Source organism: Diplotaxodon limnothrissa, linkage group LG1 (assembly GCF_057381915.1).
Source record: "Diplotaxodon limnothrissa isolate DT_005_m linkage group LG1, D_limnothrissa_male_GT1.1, whole genome shotgun sequence".
NCBI classification, from domain to species: domain Eukaryota; kingdom Metazoa; phylum Chordata; class Actinopteri; order Cichliformes; family Cichlidae; genus Diplotaxodon; species Diplotaxodon limnothrissa.
Genome location: NC_140596.1, coordinates 28722820 through 28744475, shown reverse-complemented (window position 1 = coordinate 28744475; position 21656 = coordinate 28722820). Strand labels below are relative to the sequence as shown.

General features: G+C 40.0%; 3 protein-coding genes across 4 annotated transcripts; 2 read left to right on the top strand and 1 right to left on the bottom strand.

The window, feature by feature from the left end:
* Positions 1–1180: 1180 nt before the first annotated feature.
* Positions 1181–5996, top strand: LOC146639949 (transmembrane 6 superfamily member 1-like). Of its 2 annotated transcripts, none has more exons than XM_085356736.1 (10): positions 1181–1272; positions 1383–1486; positions 1704–1801; positions 1884–1987; positions 2170–2252; positions 2478–2596; positions 3249–3353; positions 3451–3543; positions 3640–3759; positions 5805–5996. In XM_085356736.1, exons 1-10 carry the CDS (start codon positions 1181–1183, stop codon positions 5994–5996), a joined length of 1110 nt encoding a protein of 369 aa, XP_085212862.1. The 2 variants fall into 2 exon arrangements, with proteins under 2 accessions (XP_085212862.1, XP_085212854.1); XM_085356728.1 differs by having other exon boundaries at positions 1704–1805; positions 1888–1987.
* Positions 5997–7905: 1909 nt separating this feature from the next.
* zrsr2 (zinc finger (CCCH type), RNA-binding motif and serine/arginine rich 2) lies at positions 7906–14429 on the top strand. The gene is made up of 11 exons (XM_085356717.1): positions 7906–8175; positions 8649–8728; positions 8823–8910; positions 9019–9127; positions 9995–10081; positions 10475–10513; positions 11982–12112; positions 12864–13077; positions 13191–13246; positions 13335–13444; positions 13529–14429. The coding sequence occupies exons 1-11, from the start codon at positions 8132–8134 to the stop codon at positions 14305–14307; spliced, it is 1737 nt and encodes a 578-aa protein (XP_085212843.1). The 5' UTR covers positions 7906–8131; the 3' UTR covers positions 14308–14429.
* A 1353-nt stretch (positions 14430–15782) lies between these two features.
* Positions 15783–20425, bottom strand: LOC146639947 (AP-1 complex subunit sigma-2). Its single transcript, XM_085356707.1, has 5 exons — positions 20280–20425; positions 19648–19826; positions 17678–17786; positions 17397–17534; positions 15783–16689 (listed from the first exon to the last, which is right to left on the bottom strand). Exons 2-5 carry the CDS (start codon positions 19824–19826, stop codon positions 16642–16644), a joined length of 474 nt encoding a protein of 157 aa, XP_085212833.1. The 5' UTR covers positions 20280–20425; the 3' UTR covers positions 15783–16641.
* Positions 20426–21656: the final 1231 nt, after the last annotated feature.

Here is a 21656-nt window from a genome sequence, read left to right as displayed (position 1 = left end):
TCTGAAACAAATAAAGATACAATACAATACAATACAATGGTCTCACTGCTTGTCTATTCTTTTGTCAGGTCGAATAGGTTTCAGTAACAGGACTGTTAGATTCTTCTTTAAAATATGTCAATGTTTAATAAATTGGTTTAAAAATCACAAGAGACGCTACAAAACAAAATGATGGATTTATAACTTATTTTAAATCGTATATTTGACATGTATTTGGTTTTCAAGAAACTAGCCAAAGTGAAAAATGCAATTTAGGTTTTCTCAAGAATAATATCTTTGGATACTTGTTTTCAACAACTGGGTTTAAATTTAGTCTCAGAACAAAAGTAATTTACACACCAAATGTATGTTTTAGTATGTTGTGCTTTTTTTTTTTGTTTTATCCACTTTTCTTTATTTTCCTATTATAAACCTCCTCATCCTTGCTTGACGTTTTCCAGTTGACCGCGGGGTGTCAGTGTCTCTTCGTTAAAAACAAACACACAAACAAACAAAACCGGTTTTTTCACAGATGGTATAATATATATTTTTGTTAAGCACAGTGAAGCTGCCCGAGAAAAAACATCTTAATTTTTCATTTAGGACGAATATAAAGTTGTGGCGTCCCTGTCCTATTTTGTTATTTTGTAATTTTTTGTATTTTTCATGGACTATCATATAAATTCATTTGCACAGCCTCTATATGTATTATTTTACTATTCCCTCCAGCTTAGTATTTGGATGTATAGAATAATATGAATGAATGAAAAAAATCGCCACTTCCATCAAATCAGAGATTAAAAAAAAAGCAAAAAAAAGTTTCAAAAAGAAGAAGAAGAAGAGAAAGGCACGAGAATTGTTAATTTACTACATTAAGTTCTGCAGAAAGTCGGGTTTTTTTTTACGTTTCTTTCCAGGTGAGGGCCCGCCCCCACCATCTGAAAGCTGAAGCTCGTTTGAGTGTAGTGCATGTGTAGGTAAACAGAGAAAGAGAGAGAGGAGAGCAGGCAGACAGACCAGACAAGATTGAGCATGCATGCGGGAGCCGAGCTCAAAGTTTCTTTTCTTTTTTCCGGCAACACTCTGACTTTCCTCCCATCCTGTGAAATGTGACTCGCAAGCTAAGCATGAACATTTTCTGGGGCTGATTTGTTTAATTTAAGATTTTAAGTTCTCGCTCAGACAAATCGCTCGGTGCGCAATGAGCGCGTCTGCGGGAACGGGAGTGTTCCTGCTCTCCCTGATGTCTATCCCCATCTGCTATTTATTCAATTCTCTCATTTACAGCAACAGGTACGTGGAAACTGGTTCACATATTAACTGTTGGAATTCCGACTTCCACCATCAGCAGCGAGGAGTAGCTACTCTGAGAATCATTTATCTGCTTTTTTTCCCCCATGCAGTGCTGAAGCTTTCTTCTTCGCTTGGTGCACAACAGTTCTTATTCTGGCCATTTCAGCTCGTTTTATGCTTAAAAAGAAGGCTCCAGTAGATCCACTTTTTTATGGTAGGATTTCTCAAATGCACGTTTCTTGCTTTGACCAACAGCGACCGAGGGAAGTGTTCATTACAGATCAAAGCTCGAGTTAGGACTTTCTGCATATTGTACCTATAAAAACCTGTTGCAGTATTTAGAAAGCAGTGATTTTTAAAGCAGCACGTAATGTTTGCAAGTTGTCCTGTCTTTAATTAGAAATTAATATATCAAATATACATCTGTGAAGTGTATGCAGTGCATGCATTCCTCAGTGTGGTGAATCTGATCATTGGACTGGAGCAAGACAACATCATTGATGGATTTGTGACATTTTACCTCAAAGAGGCAAGTGTTGCTCTATTGTGTCCAGATTATGAATGCCCCCACTTCCTCACAGTTTTACTGATAAATCTACATCGTGTTTCAGGCAGATCCACATGTCAACACAGCACATGGGCACATGATATCGTACTGGGATGGCTGCGTGCACTATCTCATGTATCTGCTTATGATTGCTGCAATAACTTGGGGGTAAGAGCTGTCTTGTTTCCAAGGTTATTCACCACAGCTGCATCACTAAGTAAGGAAAATATTTGCCACTTAATCCCATCCATATTATACTGTTTGATAAGATAAGCTTGATAATGTATCTATATACCTAATTCTTTGAAACTACAATATGATCATCTGGCTTTGTTACATGGTTTGGGCAGGGACAATTACAGAGCTATTGGACTCTACTGGGTGGGATCTTTTCTCATGCGTGCAATGGTCTACATTCTTGGGAATGCTGTCGGTAAGTACACTAAAAATAATGGGATGCTTTTAGATAGCCTGTGTAGGGTAACCCACATTCCCCCCCCCCCCCCCCCCCCCCCCCCCCAACAACAACACACACACACACACACACACACACACACACACACACACACACACACAGAGAGACTTTTATATCCCGTTTGCTTACAGGGATTTAAACTAGATCATTTCTGATCTAGTTTTTCCCCTCATTTTTCCCCAGGAAAGTATGGGACTCACGTTGGCCCTCTCTTCATCCTCCATTTGTTGTACATCTCAGTGTCAGTGTGGGCTTGCTTCCGCATCTTTTGTCAGCCTTCTGCACGAGACGTTGAGCTATCAGTAAGAACCTGACCGCCGCCGCTCTCACAGAGAAAACACCTACTTTTATTGCCCTTAGTCCAATCCATCAGTGAGTCCGTCTCAGGTGTCTGTGAGATTATTCTGACGAGTAATTACCACCACAGAAACAGTGCAAAAAAAATGTATGGGCACATTTCTCAGAGTCATTATAAGTTAGGCAAATATGTCTTTGATAGTAGATATATTTAAACATAACTGAAGTTTAAACAGATGCCCATTTATTGGTGACATTTCTTTCTGAAGGGCAGCACAGTGGCAAGGTGGTTAGCACTGCTGCCGCACAGCATCAGCATCAGGCTGGGGTCTTTCTGTGTGGAGTTTGCATGTTCTCCCTCCGGGTACTCCGGCTTCCTCCCACAGTCCAAAGGCATGCAGTTTGTGGGGATAGGTTAATTTGTTAATCCAAATTGCCCATAGGTGTGACTGTGGGAGTGAATGTGAGCGCGAATGGTGTCTGTCTCTGTGTGTTAGCCCTGCGACAGACTGGCGACCTGTCCAGGGTGTACCCCGCCTCTGTGAAATAACTGCGATCTACCTTATATCCACAAGGTAAGGGTTAAAGTGTCTTATCTGCTGGAAACACATCCATACTTTGCATCTGCAAATGTTAGTGTTGCTGTTGTGTTCTCAGGACATCGAGGAGGCTCACAGGGCAGGCTTGCTCCGCAGACCTGTGGACTTGGTATTCATCATCTACCTCATTCCAGCGCTGGCTTTCTGTGTGTTCAGAGGCCTGGTAAGAAACCTCATGGTGATCGGCTTGCCCAGCTCTAGATTACTTTCTTAGCGTTGGGTGTCTCTCACATATCAAACTGTTATGTTATGTGTTCGAGGTTGTTCTTGACTGTTCCAGCAAATGGTGCCAAGACTACACACAACAGTATGAACCATACCTCAAAGACCCTTCAGCCTACCCTAAAGTACAGGTAACACGGTGACAGTAAACACTCCAAAAACGTCACTCTAATGCTGTAATGTTAAGCCACATATCTAAAAAAGTAAACTGTGTCTCTGTTTGACAGATGCTGGTGAGCATGCTGTATTCTGGGCCCTACTACATCATTACTCTGTATGGGCTGTTGGTCCCAGGATGTGACTGGATGCCAGACCTGACTCTTGTACACTCAGGAGCATTGGCACAGGTACTGTTGATCTCCGTATACAATGAGGGGCCCCTCACAAGTTAGAAACACCTAACGTCTCTAACTTGTTCCGAATATCTGGAAACCAAATGTGTAAGTGATGAAAGGGTTGCCAGGTTTTAAAAATGAAAGTCATGTGAAAGAGTCGTTTACAGTCTTTTGTTTTCCCACATGACATCATAGATCCAGGTAGATTATGTAATGTTACACAGAGACTGAGAGCCGGCTTCTGGCCAGTTCGGTAAACTTTCTCCTCTGTAGTGATTGCAAGTTGGTCTTTGTTTAGTGTACTCTTCAGAGCTGACAGACTCCAGTGGCTCTATTTACATCTAAAGATGGAAAGGGAAGAGTTGTGGGAGCGGCTATCGCGCTGATCACATCTCCACTGCACAATGCAGCCAATGTGTTTGAGCTGCAGGCTGGCGCGTCACTCATCGGCAGGATAAGGGCAGAAGCTGACTTCAGACCAAGAGGAATGGTGGTATTGGTGGTATTCACTTAAATGTCAGGATATAAATAGGAAGGTTGATCCTTTGGCAGCCTTGGTTGCTATGAAACATGTCATGTGTCAGCAGCTTTCTACGAAAAGGTAAATGACAGAAGTGTATTAGATTGAAAATCATATGAGGATCAGTGGTGGTGCCAGAATGCAGGCATCGTCAGTCCAGTAAAGGAATAATTCACTCCAAAACAGCTGTTACTTTGTTTTTGTATGCTTCAAATGGGTTTCCTGTGTAAGCCCTTCTTGCTCTGTTATTGTAGATAGATCATTGCTTCCAGCAAGAAAATGTGGGCTTTAGCATCACAAGATTTCCTATAAGATTTATGACTTTGAACTGATGTTTAATTTACTAATACATGATAATAAGACAATAATGTGCCCAAATGTCTCACTATCCCAGACCACTGAGATTCTGTGGGACAAAACAACAACTAAAAATCTTAGTTATTATAGTTTTTTATTTTCTATTATTTTCTGTTTTGATTTTTTTTAAAAATTCAGTTTAGTTTCAGTTAGGATATTTCTGCTATATTCTTATTTTATTTTTGTTAGTTTTCCAACTTCACAAAACAATTGCAGTTATTTTAATATTTGGTTTTTATTTCTGTTAACTAACATTTTTCTACTTTTGGTTTTTAGTTTGGTTTTAGTTAACTATATTAACCCTGGTGCTGACATCTAATTCTATCTTGTTTTCTAAAATTCATAATTCTTTTTGAATTCTTTTGAATATTCATTTTTTTTACATCATGAGCTCAAAATATTGTTAAAAATGTAAGAGATATTTAAGACCAAGATACACGGTATGGACAAACGTATTGGGCAGCACCTTTTAGTGACTGAATTCAGGTGTTTCGTTCAGTATTGAGCTGTGCAGCCACCCTTTATAAACATTTGTGTAAGAATGGGTCCTTCTAAACAGCTCACTGAATTTGAGTGCAGCAAGTCAGTGTCTGAAATTTCTTCCCTTCTAGATAGATATTGCTTTGGGGCTTGTGTTTCTGGCCTGTACACTTTAGTTCCAGTGGAGGGGACTCTTAAAGTTTCAGGTTACAAAGACATTTTTGACTATTAACAGTTTAGGGAAGGGCCTTTTTCTTTCCCAGCATCTCTGTGCACCATGCCATAAAGCAAGGCCCATGAAGGTTTGGTCAAATAAGTAGAGTGGAAGAACTTGACTTGACACAGCCCTGACCTTAACCCCATTTACCACCTTTGGGATCAACCAGAATGGAGGTTGTGAGCCGACCCCTCTTGTCCAACATCAGTGTCAGGCCTTGCAAATGCCCTTCTGGGTGAAAGGGCAAATATTTCTACAGGCACCGTTCAAAATCTTGTAGAAAGCCAGAAGAGTGGAAGCTATAGCTGTAAACAGGGACCAACTCCATAGTAATGCCTATGAATTCACAGTGGGATGTCAAACAAGCTCCTGCAGATGTAATATGTAGGTGATCTTTGTCCATATAGTGGTTATATAAGAATCTTGGTGAACATACCAGCTGTGAAGCACATGCTTATTATCCCTCTCTGCTGCGTTTCACAGGCCCAGTTCTCCCACATCGGTGCATCTCTTCACACACGGACACCGTTTTCATACAGAGTACCTGTGGACAGCCAGCCTGTCTTCTTGCTGGTCAATGTGCTGTACATGCTGGTGCCTCAGGCTCTGTGCTACCGCTGCTGCACACAGCCCGCCTTCTTCCTCAGGACAGCGCCAGAGAAGAAAAATGAATGACAGACTGTCGGGGGGACAGAGAGAGTGCCACAGATGCCAAAGATGCCTAAAATAAAGGCCCGAAGAACTCGCAAATTCCTGCTGTGTTTGCAGTTATTAGCGGTTGCTATTTTAGAGAGGAAACTGCCACCTGTAAACTTCATGGGGTTATGTGGAGGTGCTAGAAATGGACAAAAATGGAAATTGTGCCATCTACTGTTTTTGATCTGCCGCTTTTTATTGAAAATCTCTGTGTGTAAAGCAGCAGCATCCACATAAGGCACACACAATGTTACACTGCAGGCAATGGTGCGTTAGAGTTGTGTAACAGATTGATATGACTCACAATAGTCATTGTTTGGTATAAAAACAAAACTGTCGTTTGTCGCTGAGATTTCTGCACAGTGCCTACTTGGCAAATAAATTAATGTGACTGTGCCTTTCACAGTATTTATTAGCTAATAGCAATTTTTTAAAATTTCTTTTAACTTTTTGTTTTTTTATTCAGTGTGGTTTCAGTCAGTTTGCAGAGTGGGTTCCCTTGATTCAGTTTAGTTTTAATTGTCTGAAAATGATTAGTTTAAGTTTGGTTTTTAGTAGTTTCCTTGTTAGTCTGAGTTTCCTCAATTACATTTTAATTATTATTGTATGCCAGGGGCAAAATTTAGGAAAATCCTTACAGCTAATGCAATGAAATCTGTAACAAACTAACAAATACTAAACTTAAGGATATTTTCTATTAATTTTTTTCTTTTCCAAGTTCACAAAATCATTTAATTTCATTTTTTTGGTCTAGTTTTTATTTTTATTTTGTTAACTAAAATGGGGTTTGTTTGTTGTTGTTGTTTTTAACATCTAGTTCTAATTCACAAGCACTGTCTCCCTGCATTAAACAGTTACATCCGTTATATCTGACACCACCACCATCCCACTTTTAGGCGCTCTCTAGCCCTCATACAATCCTGCTTTCATCTTAATGGGATTAATTGTGATGAAGAAAAGCATAGCACTGAAATGAAATAATAGTTATGGAAAAAATAATAGAAATCTAAACCTGCCCTTGTACTGCCATTGCACCGCCTCTTTATTTCATCCTTTGCGTCTTTTATAATCCTCTTGTGTGCTACATGCTGTGTTATTATATTTGGCCTGTATTTTGTTATTTGTTAATCAAGATGCTCTATAAAATGATCTCTGATGATAGTTAATAAAGTTGTAGACAGACTTTTTTTGTACACAGACTTAAAAAAATAGATTATACTGAATAGAGAGCAGACCTTTTATTCCCTTTTAAAAATCAAAGTATTTAGTTTAAACCAGAGGGGAGTTTTGTTTTCAGTATTAAGTAAGAAGGTGGAGAAGTTGTGAGTGGAGAAAGTGGGGTTAGCCCCCAGTTCCACAGGATAGCCATAGCACCATGGTTTAGTCTTAGACCAAAACCTCATTTAAGGATTTAGGAAAACAAAAGAGCAAAAGCTAATTTAGCTTTTTCTAAGGTGGTAGAGGAGAGATGAAGACTCAGTTGGTAATAGATGTGTAGCACAGTTAAGCTTAGATAACTGACCGAGGGGTTTTCTGTGCACAAGGCAGAATTTATAGCTATGGTATGGGTGCTGCAGTGGGTGGAGGAGGTCAGATTGTGGAAATTGCACATGTGAAGAAATGGAAACTGTTAAGCATGTTTTGATGGACTGCTCCAGCTATTTTATTGAGACAAATATTATAAACATTAAGACTTTTCTCCTAAAACCAGTAATCGACTTGTATCATTAGGAAGTTTTAAAGGTTTTTTTTAATCTAAAGTTCTGCACCCAAATGGACTACTCGTAAGGATTTAATCCTTGATGTACATTTAGGAAGTACCTGAGGAGGGCAGCAATACGCCTGTGTTCCGTCCTGCCTGCCGGAATTCCACAAAGAAGAAGATAAAGAAGGCAAAACAACTCCGCATGTAGCTAACATTTACAATAAACATTTTTTTAGTTGTGCCTCTAGCTTGACAAATTATTCCACCTGGGAAATATTTCGTATAAGCAGAGAAGATTTTCTCTAATGTTTCTAATTACATGCTGGCGAGAACAAACAACGCGGGCAGAATTACACTGGGCAGCTAGGGTTAGCCAAAGAAGCTAACCAGCTAGCTCCCATTAGCTGCAATGGCAGCGTCCACTCCTCCAGTGATTTCAGCTCCTGTATTAAGGTCTGTGTTTCTTTGTAGGTCTTTTGAACGTATTTATGTAATGATTTTGAGACACGTAGACAACAGTGGCTTCTGCATGCATTTAAAGTGTTGTTAAATAAACGCCGTAATCGTACAAATTTAGCCTTAGGTTAGATACATTTTTATGAGTCTGGTGGTACTAAAGAAACCGATTTGAATGCCTGAGCCTTTTCTTTGCAGATAGTGAGATTTTTTTTAGTATTGGGAAAGGCAGAAGGTGGTGTAATATGGCTAACTGAAGCAAATGGCACATGAAGTCTGTCTTCTTCAGAAGCACCAGTGATGGGAAGAGTTCAGTGATCATTATGTGTGACAGGGCACAGGGTCTGCTGTGAACACTGGCTTTTATTGTTTAAGGTGCACTCTCTTGTAAGAGCTGTGCAAGCCCCGGCTTAGTCTCCCATCATCTGCTCCTCTGTTGTGATTATTGTTTTCAATCTCTTTCACTTCAGTCAGAAGCAACGCAGGGCTGCTCTGAGGAAAGAGAGGAGGAAACGGAAACGCCAGGCTCTCGCCCATGCTAGAGAACGAGGTATGTGATAGATGTATGAGTCCAGGTTGTGTTGTTCTCATTTGTCTAGTTGCGGTTGTTAAGCAAATTCTTCACCACCATTTCTCTGTTACAGATTTAAAAAATGGAGCAAGCCCTACTCCTGGAGAAGAAGACGAAGTAAATGAAGACGGTGAGGATGACGATGTTGCAGAGGAAGAAAGGTAGGGCCATACTGACGCTGCTCTGAAGCTGCTCATTCATTGATAGCAGCATAGACCATTTTGCTGCACATGCTGGATGTGTTTGATTTTGTATTTATTTACCTTTAGACAGCATCTTCATGAAGAGTGGCTGGAAAGAGAGCGGATTGCCCAAGAGGAGTTCAGACTGCGTTTGGAGAAGGAGGAAACAGCAAGGAAAAGAAAAGAGGAGGAGGAGGTATAGGGATGGGAATTGACAGGAATTTAGCGTTACTTATTCCGTTATCAATATCAATTATGGATTTAATTCCTTATCGATTCTCTAATCAATTCTCATTGAGTTAGAGAATAAAATGTAGTACAGATGTAGCTAAAGGTATATGAGAGAGCCTCTGAGTCAGTCTCACTCTGGCAGACCTCGTCAACTAAATGTTAATACGAGATGGAGATTATTCATACAGTATGGCGCTAACATATTACAATCAACATGATCTGGAGAAGTTTTATGTTGCTTGTGCCGTAAGTTTCCCCTCGAGAGTCGCCACCGTCGCTAAGCAGCGTACCAAAGACATTACAGTAGTGCAAATTAACTGTGTGGTCAAATGTTTGAGCATGTTGGAGGCACTTCTCCCCTTTGTTATGATCAAAGCTCTGCACGTGTGCCTGATCTTGCTTGTTTCATTCAGTCATTATTCTGGTGAACATGACCAGTTTAGTCTAGCTCAGTCCAGCGCACAGCATCCTGCTGCTGTAAATATTGACTGGAGATCCCAGCAAATCCATTGTTCTGTTTGAGTAATGGCTTTTACAAACTGCAGTTCAGATCAGAATTTTACTGAGCATTTTTAATTATTTACATTTAAAAACACATTATATTTCATTTCGCTTTTGTATGGGATAAATGCCCAGTACAGCTGACTGGATAAAGACAGTCCAGGCATGATGGCCATACCAGCTTGATTTAAAAGAGCTGCATTTGTGGTGAAATGGAAAAAAGCAATTCATGGCACCAAAATAAATGGAAATGACAGCACAGTGGAATCAGTGGAAATGATTTGCAATAAGAATTCCAAATAACTGTCTTTATGTCTTTTTGTGTCTGTAGCGGATGATAAAGGAGGAATGGGAAGCGCAACAGAGGCGAGAACAAGAAGAAAAAGAGCAGAAGCAGCAGGAGAAGCGAGACAGAGAGGTGATATGGGCTCCAGGAGGATAGAAACAAAAAAGACATATATATCCTCTTCTCCATAATCTTGAGAGCTAATGAACCGGCTTAATGTCTCACCCACTGATTGTTTCTTTTGTAACGTGTTTGTGCAACTTTTCCTTGACTGAACCATTTTACTCCTTAACTGAGATACACTCAAAGAGAAAACCCTCAGCTCTCACAACAAGGATGTATCTTTTATATTGTGTGAAAGCTGTGAAATCGCTCCACTAGTGTTGAAAGGATACCTCCCATTAACAACTTTTTTTGTGCCTCTCAGTCTCTGTGAACGTGGTCTTAACCCACAGAAAACAGATATGCTGCAGTTATATTGACTTCTACACATTTTCACCAGCCGTGTCTTTACACCATTTGTAGGAGGCTGTTCAGAAAATGTTGGATGAAGCTGAAAATCAGGTATTCACACACACAAACACGAGTAAAAACTGTCTGTCTTAGCCACAAACCCCCCAAAGTATCATATAGTACATATATACTACTGGTATTTGTCTTTTAATGGGACTTAACTTGAATCAGTTAAATAAAGTTCAGTTAAATGCCACTAACAGTGGAAATTCTCCCAAGCCATCATGACTTCAGAAATAAACTTTGAAAATAAATGAGACGCAGAATGATAGTAACTCATTTCCAGTATATTGTATTTTGTATATGTGCAGATTAGCAGGAAGTAGGGCTGTTCGATATAACGATACATATCGGATGACGATATAAAAACGTCTATCGTTTCATTTTACGCTGTCGTTTGTTTCGTGGTGTCGCAAAATAAACTGTTTACGGCAATATCTTTTCATCGTTTTGATGGTCACTGTAGTGGCTATAACTTCTTAAAGTTCTCTCTTTCTCTTATATTTAATATAACCACACCACAGACGGACAAGCGACCTGTCTGCTTGTTTATTTTCCACATAAACCTTTCACAATAAAGCTCAAGATCCTGTTGAGACTTTTCAAAATAAACAGAATCACGTGAAAGAGTATGCAGAGTATTTGCAGATGAGAAGCAAAAAAGAGCCGTCAGGTGCTAAAAAATAAACCTTAGACTCAAACGTTAGAACAGGCTTTTCCCCGCAGCACACTGTGTAATAAATATTTACAAAGAAAACGGCGGCTGTTACAACTTATGTCTAAAAATGTATAGTTTCATTACTAAACTAACTAAACAGCACTAAAACACTCGACTCCAGGTACACAACGCCCAGCTGGAAACACTTCACGCAAGTCGAGCTGCCCGAGATTCACAGAATTTACAGAAAATGTAAAATTTTTGTGATTTATATCGTTATCGGACGATAGATGTCTTATATGGGGATATGACATTTTGGTCATATCGCACAGCCCTAGCAGTAAGACTTGTAGTTACTTCTCAGGAAATGGAAAATATATTTCTTTATTTTAAAAAAAATTGCTTTTCTATCAAATCATCAGGGAGTGTGATAATTTTTTCTTTTTCTGTTTAACCAAATATAGAGATTTGGAACAGACCTGGTTTAATGACAAAATATTATTTTAATATTGTTAAATGTTAGTGTTTGTATTGGCTGTGTACAAATAAAAGCTTTAGGCCTTGTTGTCCAATGTTTTTAAACTCAGCCAGATACTTTCATTTGAGCCTACTGTTCATTTTGATGACTTTTCATGGGCTTTTCTGTCACAAGGTTGGCCTTAAATTTTACTCAAAGTGGTATTTAGAAGCTCTGAAGTTTTTTATTTCACTTGTTTATACCTAGAGACGCATTTAAATTCTTTCAATTCAGTTTACTCTAACTAGTGTGACGGCACTTTGGTGTCATTGCAAACATCTCTAAATCTAATAAAAGACTGAAAACTAAGACAGTTTAAATATTGCTCATGGCCTGTCTTACAGCTGGATAATGGTGGCCCGTGGATGAACCCTGAGGCTCCTGTGACAGTGAACTCTGAGAACTTTGGAACGGAGCGTGACGTAGCCAACTGTCCATTCTTCCTCAAGACTGGAGCGTGTCGATTTGGAGACAGGTACTGATGGGTTTTGGTTTCTTCTGAGTTGTTGATAATAATAATTATAACCATAATAATAATAATAATACATTTCTTTTTAGGTGTCTTTCAAAACACTCAAGGTTACCTCACCCAGAAGAGTTAAGAACAATAGGAATAGACAAAAAATCCTATAAAATTAAGAGCAAAGTTGCAATCAGAGTGAATAAACTAGTTTAAAGAGGTGCGTTTTGACATGCCACTGATATGCCCTTGAAAAGAAAGCGTCCTGGCATGGATGACCCCCAGACTCTTAATCTGAGGCAAGGGAGAAACTAAGGAGTTGTCAACAGGGAATGAATAGCTGTTACGCTTGGACAGTGAGAAGAACCTCTGTTTTATCACTGTAGTTTGAGAAGGTTGCAGTAGAACCAGGATTTAATTTCCTGGAGGCAAACACAGAGGGCAGTGAGTGGGAGGTGCTGGTAGTTTGGCATGTGGGTAGAGCTGGGTGTCATTGGGATAACAATGGAAACCGATTTATGGAAGATTTGACCAAGAGGAAGGAGATGAGAAAAAAAAAAGGCGGCTCAGGACAGATACCTGGGAGACTCCAGTAATAACTGGAAATTGATGGAATTTGAATTTTTCAGTTGAATGAACGGAGTGCGTCCAGTGATTTCAATAGGAGCTAGTCTGTCAAGAAGAATGTTATGTTAGGTTAAATTACACGATGACACTAAAGTGGCCTTTCCCCACGTATTTGAATGTCTTCTCTCTATGAATCCAGATGTTCTCGAAAACATACGTATCCTGAAACCAGTCCAACGCTGATGATCCGCGGAATGTTTAGAACGTTCGGTATGGAAGAGTCGCGCCGTGATGACTATGACATCGATGCTTGTTTGGAGCACAGCGAGGAGGAGATGCAGGAGTCCTTCCTCGAGTTCTACCACGATGTTCTGCCAGAGTTCAAGAGCGTCGGCAAAGTGTTGCAGTTTAAGGTGAGATGACATCAAGAAGCTTTCCTCCCGTCATCCTGTCTGTGTTGTAAAACAGACTCACTTATTCCCCTTAAAAACATTTATAGATTTCACCTATTCCTCTCCTCTAATAGGTCAGCTGTAACTATGAACCACACCTGAGAGGAAACGTTTATGTTCAGTTTGACACGTAAGAAGTCACTCAGCCACTTCCCGTCTCTTTGCAATTGAAGTAACACTTCAGAGAAAACACATCATTCTTTGACTTGTCTCTCCAGAGAGGAGCAATGCAAAGATGCCTTCATCAAATTCAATGGGAGGTGGTATGCAGGCCGGCAGCTTCACTGTGAGATATCACCTGTTACACGGTGGAAGAATGCCATATGTGGTGAGCTACTTTTTAATGCTGACGGCATGCAGTTTCACTTGAAGACATTCCCACAGTGTTTAGCTTGTTTGTTTATCTTCTTAGGATTGTTTGACAGACACAAGTGCCCTAAAGGGAAGCACTGCAACTTTCTGCATGTATTTCGAAACCCTGGGAATGAATTCTGGGAGGCTGACAGGGACCTGCACATGTCCCCTGACCGCAGTGTAAGGGGCAGTCACAGAGACGGGTGGCATTCGAGCCGATCATGGAGGCAGCGTCATTACAGCAGGAGCCCGGTGAGATCGGAGAGATCTGAAAGGAGACGAGACGAAGACAGGCGAAGGAGCAGGAGCAGAGAGAGGAGGCCGTCATACCACAACAGAGAGGACACACGGTCGTCCAGATCCAGACACAGTGACTGGTGGAAAGACAGGCGAAGGAGCAGGAGTAGAGGCAGGTCAAGGAGCAGAAGTAGAGACGACGAGCAAGACAGGCGGAGAAACAGAAGTAGGGACAGAGAGAAGGAGCATAGGGGTAGAGATCAAGAGAGAAACGGTAGAGGCACGAATGACGTCGCTCACATGGGAACGAGAGAAAAGTCGAGAAGTAAAGAAAGAAGCCCCAAGTCACCTGATAAAAGTAAGAAAAAGTCTAATGATGACAGCAGCACACATCGTCGCCACAAACACTCCAAAAAGAGCAAGAAGAAGAGCAAGAAGAAGAGCAAGAAGAAAAGCCATTTGCCTGAAGAGACAGCTTCATCTGGAGAGTCAGAAAAAGAGGAGTCAGGGGAGGAGACGGTGGAAAACCTTTCAACATCAAGTCCCGGTGGAGAGAGAAATGAGATGGAGCGAACGCAGAAAAACAGTGAAAGTGAATAGTCCGAGGAAATGTGAGGTGACCTCACTGAAAATATGCTCTTTTTGTAGCGCACATTTTAAAATCTACAAATCAGATTTTCCTAAAAATAACTTCTAGAAATTTGTGCACACTGAGATACATCTCCGCCTTACCGATCTGGATTTTAAATGAATAAAAAGGGATGCATTGCAGTTTGTGAGTCCTGAGATCACTGTATTCTGATGCGTTAATCCAGTTTAAAATGCAATGATTTTAATGTAGTCAACATTGGCACTTGTCAACACCTTTTGTGTACATATGTGAATATTTTCAAGATGCTCATTGTGGCACTACATGTTACGTAAAAATATAAAAACAAAAAAACCCTTGCTTTTTGAATACATTTATTTTTAATATCTTTCAAATATAAGAAAAATGTGTTGTCAGTGTTTAATACAAAAACTGATTTCTTTTGCACAAATCAAAGTTTGATAATACGAGTGTTCAACGACAACAGTTTTGATCTTGATAAGAAAAAAAGACTTCCATACAGTTTGAGATGAGTAACTATTTAGAAGTTGTTTCCTTGCACATTACAATGATATACCTGATATCTGCAGTTCATGTTTTTATGTTCCCACTCCATGAAGAAAGTCATGATCAACATGTCTGGGTAGACTGGAGTAATTCCATAATACTGGTTTATTGTAGCCAAATAATTCCCACATCCAGTGACATCAACCTGCAGTTATAAATCCCTTTTTTCTGCTGTTTTAGCCTCCTATAGACACCACTGAGAAGGTAAAACACAGTGTTCTTTGGTCATATGTTAGTCGTTAAGAGTAAGCCAGAGCTATATAATACACAAAATAGTGGTTTTATTTGGGTCACTATCCTAACCTAATTCAGCACTAAGGGAGGAACTGGACCTAAGATATACTTTCAGAGGCTTTTACAAACCTCAGTGTTTTTTTTTGTTTGTTTTTTTTGTAAGGACAATAAGTCGATGGTCAAAAACACTACAGAAATACAGTATAGCAAACGTGACACTAGTTACACAGAAACCACCCACATATAGCAAACAATTAGTCTGGAAATGTGAATATGAAATGATTCATTTGAAGAGAAGAATCACAGAAAATAAACCTGTATTAAGTGTTAACACAGACACAATGATTATTAAATGTGTAATTTTAGTTACTGGGTTCAGTTTAGCCATGAATAAGTGATTGTAACAGTGTCTGTGTTTCCCTTAACAGCACTGGCCCCAGCTGGTGGCTTTGATGCATTACCATTACATATGAGCATGCAACATAGGAACTGGTTATTTGTTCACTCATTCAGTCCAACCCTTGTACCTGAACATTTTCAGATGAATATGTTTTGTTTTTTTTAACTTGTTATGCCACTTAACACTGGCTGTGAGACAATGAGGCATAAAAAGGTATCATGGGATGAACCAGCATCATCTCTACACGTGTAAAAAAAAAAAAAAAAAAAAAAAACTATGCAAAGGACCAATTTCAAATTTTATCTTTAAGCACTAGGAGCCTGTAACCCCGTAAAAAAACCCAAACACCATTTTTCGCCATTTCTTCAGTTGAATCTCAAAAATAACAGTCTGAAGTACAGAAAACTGCACTTTTGCAGCAACAAGTCAATTCCCAAAGAGCTGTTATCTTGGCGTAGTGTGCAGTGGAGCCTTAAAACTGAGGAAACTGGACAAAACGATCTACAGCACCATCTGAAGAAGAGCTTTAAATGTCCTTTCAGAACTATTCCTGAACACTAGTTTCTTGCACAGCTGATTTAAGAGAGTTCAGGCTGCAGACTCAAGATGATTAGACCAAACAGAATTTTTCAGGCTGTATTTCCACATATGTTTTTACATGTTTCAATAAACCACTGCACCCATATTCAATTTTCCTAGCAAAGCATAAAGAATCGAGGGGTAGTTCAAGATTTTTTGCAGTGCTGTATTTTCATGATTCTTTGCTATGTGATGGTAAAACATGAGAAGCACCAGCTGCAGCCACAACACCTTAACAAGCACTTGAGGCCAAACATGTACAGCTCTGCAGTGGGTGATGATGGATTATCTAATGGTGCTGGAGTTCATGTCAGTGCTACATTGTTCTCTGTGGAGTTTTAAGTTAAGGGAGTGAAGTACGCCAAGTGCTGCTGAATACAGTGAGGGAGCTTGCACATAGGGAACACATCAGAACCACAGTTGGCACTACACTGAAAGGACAATACAGGATAGTACAGTACATAGATGGTGACCACACTCACACACACAACACTGACACGGTAAACAGGAGAGGACTTAGTCGACACACGGAGGTGAGAATCAAACAAGGCAGAAACACGTTGATCTATGTCAGCCCAATCTCTTCTAAAACGCTCCGTGGTGCCTCAGCCTCCTGCAGAAGAAGACAGACAAGTGCTCTTTAAAGCTGTTATGTCAGGTTCTTTAAGTACCTCTTACAAAACATAATTAATAGTGCATGAGTCATAATTACTAGCTGCTGAATCTAAGATGGGAACAGAGGGGCTTTACAGTGAGTTACAGGCATGCACAGCCAGTCCTGTTATAACAATAGTGCTGCATGCTTTGCTTTAAATAAATCAAAGAGCACTGAATCTGTCCACTGGAAACAGCCACCTAGGCAGAACGTTCTTTAGTGCACTGGCACAAGAGATAGAAAGAGGTATTAATCAAGTCCTGCAGCCTAAGAATAAACATGATAGCAGGTGCAGGTGAGTGTAAGGTGGAGAAAGCCAGCCTTCTGTTTGGATCAACACTTGAATTGTTGAGTAAAATTAATTCTATTTTCACAAAGTCAGTGCTCCAGCAACCAACAGAAAGTTACTGAATTTTGGCAATGTTTCATTTTGAAAGGATTTATGTCTGTTTTTGTTTCAGCTTATCAAATGTGAAGAACTGCTAGCTTTCCTTGTCTTACTTGGCAGTAAAGATAACACCTTTAGATTTTTGAAGAAAACAAAAAATCCCCCACAAAAACCAAACAAACATGATAGGTTTATCAACACTTCGTCATTGCAACCCCCTGTTCATAGTTACAGGTCAAATGGATTTATTTATCTGCTGAAGAAGAACTGAGCGTACCTCCTGCAACAGGTCAGCCTGCTCGATGGCCTTCAGCACATTCTTCTTGGATGTTTCCTGGGCCTCTCCGCCCAGCAGGAACTCATCCAGGATGAAGTAAGCCTTCTCAAAGTTGAAGATGATATCCAGCTCGCACACCTGAGAGTCCACAAAACAACAAATAGCAGCAGATCAGAGGAGACACTGTCCCTACTAAAAATCCTTGCAGTAACATTTTAACAGATTTCCCCTTCTGATACCATCGATCAGCATGTTATGTGCGTGATGTTGACACGACTTACGCTGCCAAAATATTTGTCCAGCAGCTCCACGTATCTGTGGATGATCTCGAGTGTGATCAGCTCATTATCCTGATCCTCGACGGCACAGCAGAAATACAGGCTTGCGTATCTAGTACACGAAGAAAGAAGATATGCAAAGCATCAATATTTGTGACATCAGCAGTATTAAGGAATGCATTAAGACTGTTAAGTGTATATTTGGTAATAAAAGTCAGTCACAAAAAAAAGAAAGAAGCATAGACACCAAGTTAAAATGTCTAATGTCTGGTCCAGAATGTGATAGAAAGAGCATGCAGCGATATCACAACCCAGCAAGTGTCTGCAGGGCATTTAAAAATGGGCAGGAAGTTAATGCTGAGATAATACACTCACAATCTTTTCTTTTGATACACCTGTTCAAATGCTCCGTCATGCAAATATTTGATCAGACAATCACATGTTATGAATACAACACATTTAGGCCTGTGTATTGAACTGCATGTGTGTGTATAATACTGCACTATCATGTGGCTGAACTGTTTGTTTGTTTTGCCTTGATAAAGTGGACATTTACATTACTTATGAGTCATATGTTCATGACAAATCAGGCAATCTCCCCATCTACTCTGATTTTTGGCAGTTATTATTTGAAAAGAAGGTGTTTTTGGCTTCCACGACACACCAGAAGGTGAGCTCTAGATGCCAGAAATCTCAGTGCCTGACAAAATAATCACTGAATCACCAGCTCCCATTAACCACCCCAACAAACCACCACAGATTTACCAGTGATGCAACGAACCAAACGTTAACACATCCTACTGATAAGATCATACCCTGACCTAAAGAAATTACACAACAGTCGGAGTGAAGCTTATCTGGGCCATTTACAAGTTAAACATAAATGCCTGAAGTCAACGATCCTCTTCCTAATGGCTTTTGAAGGTTTCAACCACACCACAGTCATCATGAATTCGGGAACTGAAACTACGCAGTTCTCTTCCTTATAAACGTCTGTTGTCATGTGAACAGTGTTTTATACAAGTTAAAACACCTTTCCACGAGCCAACTCCATCTGCTGCTGAGACGCAAACTGAAACAATGAAAAAAACTAGTATGTGCACCTGGAAACTGGCACTTCACAAGTACCAGCCCTTATTATATTGCTAACAAGGAGGGACAACCATTCAGGAGCCGTCAGACGAGAGCCATTTTGGCCTGACATGAACAGTACACTTGATCAGCTATGATACAGCGAGCAGGAACGCACTGAGTCCACATATCAGGCACCACTGTTTCACCCTGGAAGAACTGTCCCCATCCCACATGTGCCAATATGGACATCTCTTGGCAAAGCACTCAATCCTGACTTCCCTAATGAATTTCTACTTCAGTTTATTTAAGTCACAAATATTCACACCGAATTTACTTTTTTCCCCCTGTTTATTTAAGTCACAACTTGTAGTGCACGGATTACTGCTTCAAAATATGGCAACAGGTAGTCTGGTGCTGCTTGAGGCAGCAGGGGAGAAGCGAGAGGGAGTCTAATTAACACAGGTAATTAATGTTGGGAATTACTCTCTCTCCTTTAGGTGTAGTGTGTTGGAATCCACAACCTAAGGGAAGAAGCACTGGAAGGGAGTGGGAGTTTGCTCCCACCAGTTGGGATTTAGAGGAGCACGCATCTTGCTTTAATTCCTCTCACTACTCTCCTCCCTCCTGAGGAGAACCGACGACTGGCACACTAAAAAACAAAATCCCAATAAATAATTTTTTTGACCATTTCTCAACTCAAGTGAACCAATACAAGTTACTTTGTAGAAAACAAATGTTGGTGCTAATAAGCATTACTTAATCTTTAAGGGCAATATTGTGCTGTTGCATTTGAGGATCTGATCTACTCTTACCTACTGCACCAAAAGCTGAGTGCAAATGCCACTTGTGATAGAAAGGGAGAGTGTGCAGCTGTATCACAACTTGCATTATACACCTACCTTTTGTACACAATCTTCAGGTCTCGCCACTCCAAGAAGCTGCACATTTTGGGCTTCCTGGCCAGTATAGTCTGGACCAGATCCCTGGAGATCTTCTTTCTCTCCTTGTCTGACAGAGGAACATACCACTTCTGCAGCCGCAGCTTTCCCTGCCGGCTGAACAGCAGCATGAACTGCATCTGCGGGAGGAAGTCCAGTTATACAAGAGTGAGATAAACACCGACTGAAGGAGTTATTTGACGATGAGAGAGAAAGATGAGGAGAAATTAAAATAGCTAGAGGGGGTGCAATCAGCAAGCCTGTGGCAACTACTGAATAACACGTTGGCATGGTATGAAACTTTGAATAACCCAGTTGACTTAGTCACAACAATAAGGAGAGACGTCCAAACAGGAAATACACACATTCTTGACAATGATAACACGACCGCCTAGCCGCCCGTTAAGAATGTGTCCAACTTGAAATATTTTACGTTGAAGAGGTTTTAATACAAAGTTGCATTAGCTAATATCAGCTAATCTTAATTGACGGCCACATAATAACCTCAACAACGCGTCTCGTGTCATTTGCGCCCCATCCTGCGAAGGGTTATCTAGCTAAAGCATGCACAAGAAGTAAACACCAGTCTTTACCTTCGACCAAAACGTGAAGATAATCACTCGGATGACTGCTAACTTCACTATGTCCCAGCGAAATACACAAAAAAAAAAACGAGTGAAGAAGCTGCTTCTGTGTATCTGCGGTTTAGCCCCTCACCCAGCTTGTTGCTAAACTAGCTAGTAGGTAGTGGTCGATGGTAAGCAGCGATTGAGACGGCTGCGCTGTGATTGGTTTAAAAAGCCACAGCTCTGAAATTTGATTGGATTAAAGATTCCGTTATTCGTTACGTTATTACAAGGAAACAGCAATGGCTGCCTGTGTGTGTAAAGTTACCACTCAGTCAAATTTACTTCTTGTTCAGTAAAGAGCGTATATTAATCCAAGTAACTGTTTTCACGATATATATGACCCAACTCTAAACATAGTTGCGATTCGGTGTAATTTTTACATTTTTGATGATTTCTTTGAAATTTTCTTTTTCCAGGGTTTAATGATTGTACGGCGTGCATCTTTTATTACTTTAAAAAACTAGAACTGGTGCACAAGTTTTAATTTATTTTGAATTTCTCAATTCCACACAAGGTGGAAAGTATACATACATGTTCACATACATACTTACACCCCCACTAATATCTGGTTATCCATTTGCCAGTTGCAGCTTGACCAGATGCGTTTGGTTGCCATTAACAAGCTTCAACAATGCGGCATTATTTTGGCTCGATATTTGAACACTCTTCAAATATATGAAGATATATATATATATATATATATATATATATATATATATATATATATATATATATATATATATATATATATATATATATATATATATGAAATAGTGGAGTTAATTTAAATTGGTTGGTTTCCTGTCACGGATCCAGCTTTTAAGCATAGTCCACAAATTTTCAAAAGGGTTGAAGTCACAGCTTTGGGAAGACCGCTCTAAAAGGATAATGTTAGCTTGCATTATTAATTTCAAAACCAGTTTTTATGTGTGTTTGGGTAATTGTCCTGTTGGAATACCCAGTTGTGTCTAGCTGTTGATTTCATTATCTGTGACTACGTCCTCATTTTAGTTTTGACAGCATTTCTAATAGATAATGGCAGATGGCTTGAGCATGAATTGAGGCTGCAGTTTGGGGAACTGTTTTGCCTCAGAGGGAACTGGTGGTGGCTCCTGAGCCACGCAGATGTCCATGTACTAATGACAAGTATATAAATTGAAAATGGAAGGGAGGGTCAGGCACACAAAATGCAGCTTGTAGTGTCTGGGGGTCATATTTAGACAGAGATCCAGAAGGGAGGTGTATGGAGATGTGGTCCCAGTCCTGAAATTCAGATAAATTTATCTCCAATTGAGGTGAAGTTGACAAAGTTGGAAGTAGTCCTTCTTCATTATTCCAAAA